This window comes from Cryptomeria japonica, chromosome 7, assembly GCF_030272615.1.
Source record: "Cryptomeria japonica chromosome 7, Sugi_1.0, whole genome shotgun sequence".
In the NCBI taxonomy this organism is placed as follows: domain Eukaryota; kingdom Viridiplantae; phylum Streptophyta; class Pinopsida; order Cupressales; family Cupressaceae; genus Cryptomeria; species Cryptomeria japonica.
In genome coordinates, this window is record NC_081411.1 from 56,609,051 (window position 1) to 56,617,285 (window position 8,235).

General features: G+C 34.7%; 1 protein-coding gene across 1 annotated transcript; it reads right to left on the bottom strand.

Moving 5' to 3' along the window:
* Positions 1-2,820: 2,820 nt before the first annotated feature.
* LOC131047175 (disease resistance protein Roq1-like) lies at positions 2,821-7,619 on the bottom strand. The gene is made up of 6 exons (XM_059208201.1): positions 7,217-7,619; positions 7,032-7,155; positions 6,018-6,923; positions 5,754-5,930; positions 3,130-3,397; positions 2,821-3,000 (listed from the first exon to the last, which is right to left on the bottom strand). Exons 1-6 carry the CDS (start codon positions 7,617-7,619, stop codon positions 2,821-2,823), a joined length of 2,058 nt encoding a protein of 685 aa, XP_059064184.1.
* Between the last annotated feature and the right edge of the window lie 616 nt (positions 7,620-8,235).

Consider the following 8,235-nt stretch of genomic DNA (forward strand, 5'->3'; position numbering starts at 1 on the left):
TTTTAGAGTTTTAAGGTTGTCAAGACTCCCATTCTAAGAATCAATGTTAGGTAATGTCTAACATACTTATGTTTTCCTTCTATAATTTAAATTTTCATATATTTTGTTGTTTCACATTCGATGATAAATTTATTTGGCAATCTTAAGCCTCAAAGCCTAAAAGTATACTAAAAGCTTACATTGATTGCATCCTCCAAAATTTCAAACTTCCTCATCCATCTTGTCCATTAGCACCAATTCCCCTTCATCTCCACTTGTAATATTTGATACAATGCAATCTATAAAGGTTTCCAAGTCATCCAAAGTGAAATTTTCTACCTTGGATCGTTAATCAAGTATTCATGGATAAACTATGGAAACACATGGAGAAAAAAGGAACTTCTTGTTATAACAACATAATTAAAGACTTAAGTATCCAATCAACGATTTCTTTTACATTTTGCATGATATTGAGTATATGTGCTACAACTCCAAAAAAAATAGAAATGGGGGTTAATTTGTTTATATAATCAACATTGTTTAGGTAATTCACAAGGTTGTGTTACTTTAATTTGATGGAACTATATTTTTTTTATTATTATTTAATTGGTTTTACATGCCCAAGATTCATATAAGGATATAATTATTTGTATAATGTATTGTTGAAGGACCACAATGTAACTATTCCAATAATTAATTTAATGGGAGCTATGTGTGAGACAACATCTTACATATATAGCCATTTTTATTATAGCTTGAAAGTTTATTATTCTCAAATTTAAATCATAAGGTCATGAGAGCATTCTACGTTAAGTTATGTTTTAATGGTAACAAAGTCCATACCCATTTATATGATTTGCTTATTCTGTTTATTTTTTTATTGTGAAAAAAAATGATACTTTAAAATAATTTTATATTAATGAAAAAGGTGGTTTTGGTAATTATGCATATAAATATTATTGATACCCTAAAAATGAAAAAAAGACAATTTTCATAATCTTAGAAATAATAATTTATAAAAAATTACACATATAAATTACTTTGAATTATAAACTTTCCAATGCTTTTGTATTAAAATATTATTTAACTTAATAAAACTAAAATTATCCATTGTACTAGTAATCTATTGAACATTATTTTTCTTTAAACTGGGGTCGAATAATATTAAATGGGATAAGTGCCAATTCATTTCCCTAAACAATCAATATTATCCCTCTTCGAAGAAATCCATAACAGCAGTGTCAACGCCAAAACTACCAGAAATGGTACAGATGATCAACAATTCTACGTAGCACAGTCAGAGTTTTCTGTCCTCTACCTTTCTTCACGGTCACCTTGTACCGCTTCTTCACCATTACATCTTCGGTTACTGCCCGGTCAGTAAAAACATAGTCAAAGGGAAAATAATAACCCTTGTAGAGAATGTAATTGTGTATTTCATCTTGGTTGGTAATTACCGAGGTAATTAACCATTCGCTCCATCTGCTGCTCTACCAGTTACTTGAATAAAATCCGACGGCAGCTTCTGCGTGAAAAAAGGAAAAGAAAAAATGTGTGTTGATCAACACTAGATTCTTTTCGTTTACTACATATTACTTCAGAGATCAATTAGAGATGAAGAGTATATTCGACAACAAGGGGAAATAGCAAAGGTGAACAAAAATTCCTCCCTTCAAAAGAAAATAAAATGAGAGTGGTAATCAATACCTCCATCTTCTGTAATATCACATATTCCTGCCACTGTTTGCAATTCTGTACAGCAAAGCAGAGAGAGTCTGATGAGTGTTCTTGGCAGTCTTATTTTTTCCAGCTTGGGACATTCACTAATAAATAGCTCTTGAAAGTGTGTAAAATCACACATTCCTTCCACTGTTTGCAATTCTATACAGCAATGCAGAGTGAGTTTCTTGAGTGTTGTTGGTGGAGTTATTTTCTCCAGCTTGGGACATTCACTAATAAATAGCTCCCGAAATTTTGTACAATCACACATTCCTACAACTGTTTGCAATTCTGTACAGCAATGCAGAGTGAGTTCCCTGATTGTTGTTGGTAGTGATATTTTCTTCAGCTTCGGACATTTGTTCAATGAAAGCATCATGAGCTCACATAGACGTACAAGTTCTGGCAAGTTCTCAAGCTCAGGACAGTCCCATATGGTCAATTCTTGAACAAAGGTACAATCCTCAATATCTACTGTCCTCAAATTTTTACAACCTCTCACTTCAAAACTGTACACCTTGAGATGACGAGGAATTCTTATTCTTTTAAGCCAGCTAAGTTGAACAAGACTTAACCTCCCAATGCTTCCACAATCGGTAATGTTCAATTCTGCCAGGTTCCTAAGACGAGATACTGTCAAAATGTACAGATTTTGACAATTAGAAATTGTAATGTATTTTAGGCAGCTATGTCCACCAAGACTTAGCTCTGAAAGCCTCGGACATTTACTAATGTACAATATTACTAGCTTGTTAAGAACAGATATTCCTGTCAAATTTTCCAGCATCCGACAATCAAGAATGGTGATATTTTCCAGGTAGCTCAATTGATCGAAACTTATTACCTCAAGCTTTGGACATTCACTGATGTACAACTCTACTTGCTTTCCGATCTCTACACTCTTCAGATATAGACAAGAGATTTTAACATTTTTCAGTCACCTAAATTGAATGAAACTTATTTCCTCAAGCTTTGGACATTCTTCAATTTGCAACTCTACCAACTTTGTATGACCGGACATTCCTGCTACATTCTTCAGATGTTGAGAGCAGGAGATTCTAACTTTTTCCAGGAAACTCAATTGAACGAAACTTATTTCTTCAGCTTTCGACATTTTTCAATTTAAAATTCTACTAACTTTTTAAGATCGAACATCCCTGTCACACTCTTCAAATCTGGACAACCAGAGATTCTTATTTTTTGCAGGCAGGTCAATTGAACGAAACTTATTTCTTCAAGCTTTGGACATTCTTCAATTTGCAATTCTACTAGCTTTCTAAGATCAGCCATTCCTGCTACACTCTTCAAATATGGAAAACCAGATAATCTAATCTTTTCGAGGCAGCTGAGTTGAACAACACTTAACTCTTCAAGCTATGGACATTGTTCAAATTCCAATTGTACTAGCTTTCTAAGGTTAGACATTCCTACCACACTCTTTAGATTTGGACAACCAGAGATTCTAATTTTTTCTAGGCAGCTCAGTTGAACAAGACTTAACTCCTCAATTTCTGTACACCCACTAATGTTCAATTCTACCAGCTTTTGAAGATGAGATACTGTCAAACTCTGCAGATTCGGAAAATTAAAATATCTAGTCTTCTCAAGCAGGTGTCGAACAATACTTTCCCAACATTTAATAATTTCCAATTCCATTCTGTTCTGAAGATCAGTTATTCCTATCACTCTTTTCAGATGCCTACACTCAGAAATTGTAAGTTTTTAAAGACAGTGCAGAAAGCCCAAACTTACTCCTCCAAACCAGAGATGTCACTGATTTCCAGCTCTTTTAGCGCGAAGGGTGCCTAAAAGTCAAATTAGTTTTTTCTCAATATTTCGAATGTAAATAAAAGTCACCAAAGTATTATAAACTAATGCATTCGGTTACAAAGACTCACTTTTTAGGTTAAAGAATACAAAATACCTTTTTTATTATTCTGCCACAGTCTTTTCAGTCTTCCATTGATAATGCTTACAGATCGCAAATTGTGAAGAGTAATCAATGGAGGGATGTTTTTGGGTGTTTTACCAGAAAGATTCAGTTGAAACAATAGTAAAGCGGTTGAAGTGTCATCCATTTCGCTTGATTTCCCTATAAAGTATTTAACATGGCAACCCATGGATGGGTCCATAAAAGAATGCACACACCTAACTTTGGGTTGAGTGAGAATGCTTTCGAATGCCTTTGATACCTGTCATTAGGGAAGTAGTTGAGATTTATACTGTAGCAAAATAATCAAAATTTCAAATATAAAATTAGAAACATAGTTTAATACTTTTAGTTTTATTTAGTTGTCATAGGAGATCAGCGAAGACTAAAAATCATTTTTTAAATATTTTTCAGTTAGTTAAGTTGTCCATAGTGAAAGGGTGAAGTATTTTCAAAGTCAATGATGTCAAGCCTACTTTCAATGTAGAACCCACCTCCTTGAGGAGTTGATCTTGAAAAGAGGAGATTGTACTCAAAGCATTTTTTTGTCAAGTCTAATGCCATCTGTCAAAAAGGTGAAGCCCTCAATTTGTGAGGAAATAAAATCAAAGCCCTTCATTTGTAAGGTTGTTAAGGAGAAAAAGAAAGGCTATCACAAATGAAAAAAGAAGAAGTTGATTTGTATTAAGAAGATCACAGATTTTGTAAATTTCAAAATTTAATCAAACCCACCAACATGAATTTGTGTGAGGAAATTATCTCTCAACCTTAGAAAAGGTTATAGTATTTTGTCAAAAAAATTGAGTTCTATAGAAGGAGAGAAAATGTGGACATTGTAAAATGGAATAAAAAAGAAAATCACTACACCATGGTAGAAGAGAAGCTTGCACAAGTTGAAAGAAGAAATGAAATCAGCCATAGATGTTATGAAGGGAAGATCTAGAGATCATCTATCGTTATTATTGTGGTAAAATCATTACTGGTTGATATTAAGGTGGAAATTATTGGAATATTTAGTAATTCCTTCCACTTGCATATTTTTTATGCTTTTAGTTTTTTTAGTTTTATTTAGCACATGAGTATGGAGGAAAAACTATTTTAGTCTTATGCTTTATTTCTAATAATGCAATTTATGCAATTTATCTAGGACCTTTATATATTGAGGCAATTGTTATTCATTCATTATCCTTGATCATCTAATCAAGAAGCTCTTGGAATCTCTTGAATCAATAGAATAGTTTATTTGTGTTGCAATTTAATATTTCTCTCATCTGGTATAGATTGGGTTTGAGAAAGTTTTCTAGATTCAAGAATTTGAAAAAACAAGAGAATGTGGATTGAAGAAACAATTAGAATACTAAAGAAATTATTAGATCTAGCCATAGCAAAGACAACTGAAGAAGAAACCCATAGGAAGTCAAGAAGAAGCAATCTATAAAAAGACACCAAAATAAAGCACAAATATTTGACATTATTACATTCAAGATTTGATTCAAGATGGGCAAATGGAGTTATAGTTTTGTCTTTCATCTAAACAAATTTCTGATATCTTCATCAATTTTCTTCCAACCATAAATTTTATTGCTTTAAAATCAATTAGGACTCACCTCTATTGATCATTCAAAAGAGATTGAAGATTAAAATGAAAAATGATCCCCTGAAAGATGAGTCATTTTTTTTTTGTTTTTCAGTTTTTTGATTTACTGAAACGGCACTTCATAAACTGCCACATGAGCTTTTTTGGGTATTATTACCACCGCTATGTATGCAGTGAAACAGCACTTCATAAACTGCTACATGAGCTTTTTTGGGTATTGTTACCACTGCTATGTATGCAGTGAAGAAAACTGTTCGTTTTTTTCTGTTTTTTTTGGGTTGTTTTATCAACAAATCAGCATTGTTTTAACTTTTAAATTTTTGCTTTTTTGTTTTATCTTATTCTTAGAAAAATAATTGTTGATAAAATAATTCTCTATCATTGTAATTTACACATTCAAGTTTTCAATGAAATAAGATTTCCATTCAATTTAGTTTAGAGCAGATTGAGCTTTTATTTACTTTCAGTATTTGTGAGTGTTTTTAAATTTATAATCTTTCAGAGTAGTTATTTGGACAAAAAACATACCAAAGATTCGAGGTGTTGAGAACTCCACAGGCGACGGGATGCTCATCTTTTGCTATTTCTCTTCCCAAGTCCTGCAGCTGGTCATGCATTCTCAACACAGAAATTTCTTCTCTGAAATCTTCAAACAGATCCTCGGAATCTTCAAAGAAATTTTCGAGGTGACTCTCGAATCGTCTACTGAGTTTATAATCTTCTATTTCGCCAACTACGCATTTATCTTTGAGTCTTCCCAGTGCATGTTGAGCGCTCCTTCCTGATATCTACCACACTCTGATGGCGTCTTCCTTCAGTTCTCCTATGAAAAAACATGCCACATCCATGAAAATTTGTTTTTCTTCATTGTCCAACGAGTCAATGCTTATTTTTAATCTCTTGTGTATGCCTTGAGGCACCGTCTCTTTTACTTTTTCCAATTCTAACTCCGAAAACTTCTGATCTTTGCCATAAACATGACTGCCCAGAACCTGAAGAGACAGCAGTAAGCCGCCACACAGGTCTACGAAGCGGTCAACTAGCTCCTCTTTTTCACTTGACGGATAAGATTGATGAAAAGCATGCCAGCAAAATAGCTCTTTGGCGTCATCTGTATCCATTACTTTCAAATTATAATAAACCATAATTCCTGTGTTTCTGAGCACTTGTACATTACGAGTTGTAACAATTACCAGAGTATTGCCAGATTTATTCAGTATATCGGTGACCAAGAAGGCATTTAAGTGTTCCAGGTTATCAATATCGTCTAGAACAATTAGGAAGCTCAAAATGTCGCTCAGTCCGATACGATCGCTGAGAATACTTGTGTCTTCCTCTACGCTTAAAAAGCTTAGATGATCATTTTCGTCAAAGAGGTCTGTGAGGAGCTTCATTTGCAAAGAAGGCAGTTTCCTTTCCACAGATGCTTGCCGAACATCAAACAGAAAACAGGAGCGACTATAATCTGAACGCTTTCTGTTGAACAAATCCTTGGAGAGAGTGGTTTTTCCCACTCCACCCATGCCAGAAATACCAACAATCTTAGACTTCCCTTCTCCTTGTTTGTTCATATTGCACTGCTTTTCAAAATATTCTACAAGCTTATGAAGTCCTACTGGATATTTGGCAACTATAAATGGCCTCTTCTTTTCTACTTCCTTTCGCACTACCGACACTTTGTTCTTGCAGTCACCGTAACTTTATAAACAGAAGAAGAATTGAATGAGAAAACATTTGACCACTTTCAACGAAGACAAAGTTATACTATGTAGAAATATCAAATACAGTGAAGCCGTGAAAAGTTACCAGTTGAGCTCTTCGCCCGCAATAACAAAAATAGATTGGAGTGCTTTTTTCCATTCATCAAGTTTATCTCGGTGCCTGGGTTTCTGGCGGTATTGATTGAATGCATTGGCGTACACTCCTTTTTCTATGTGGCGTAGTGCAGAAGGCTCCAGATCATGAAAAAACAGGAATAATCTTAACTTTACTCCGCAACATAAGAGCCAGCTCCGCCAAACACCATGGGGACTCTGCATAGCCTTTGGAGAAGATAGCTATGTGAACTGCAGCAGAGTTGATGGCTCTCTCAATGGTGGATGGAAATGGATCTCCAAGTTCTTTCTCTTCGGAATCAAGAAACGCCCGTATTTTTAGATTCTGAAGGGAGTTATAAAGCTGAAGAGCTAGAGTGTTTTTCACATCAGGGCCTCTATGGTTGATGAAAACATCATCTAGTCTTGAAGATTCGGAAACATTCCTCCTCTCATGGGGAGGTTCGATTCCAGAGAAAGCTGTACAATCTTCAGCTGGTTTGTGGGACAAGGAAGAAGATGCCACAGATGAATCATGATGTTCTACATTGTGTTGGGAATGTGAAGAAGATGATCCCATGGATGCAAAATAAGGCTGGGGCTGAAATCTTGAAACAAGAGAGGGTTTGAGGAAGGGAAGAGTGAATTGAAGCCGAGCAGAGCGTGCATATAAATAGATGGCCTTATGAAACTTCGTATAAACAAGTTGGAATAGCAGAAATACACGCGCCGGCCGTATGAAAGAGAGCAATGGATTAAAGAATTTTGATAAAAGAAGGAAGTTTCTTTCCTTAAGAAGATGAATTTATATCTAATGAACAGGAAGAGCAATGTGAATTAGGGTTGAAGAGAGAAAGGCAAGAAAGCGTCTAAGTTACAGAAGGTTTAACTTGCTGGAGACGATGAAGAAAAAGTGAAGAAAATGTATGGAAAATATAGGAGTGACCATGGGCTGGACATGACTTAAACTACACGAATAGACAATGTCGGTGAAAATGTGTTTCAAAATTTACCATCCAGGCGTGGAATCATATTTGGTAGGCGGTACGTCTTAAAGAAGCTTTATTTATTCCCTCCTTTGAGGACCCACAACGACCTTGGACATCTTGGACGTTAACCACTGTACTCTCTCGGCCAACTTAATCTCATGCATGCTGGATATTTTTTGGTGCCTCTAATTTAACGATTGTGTAGAT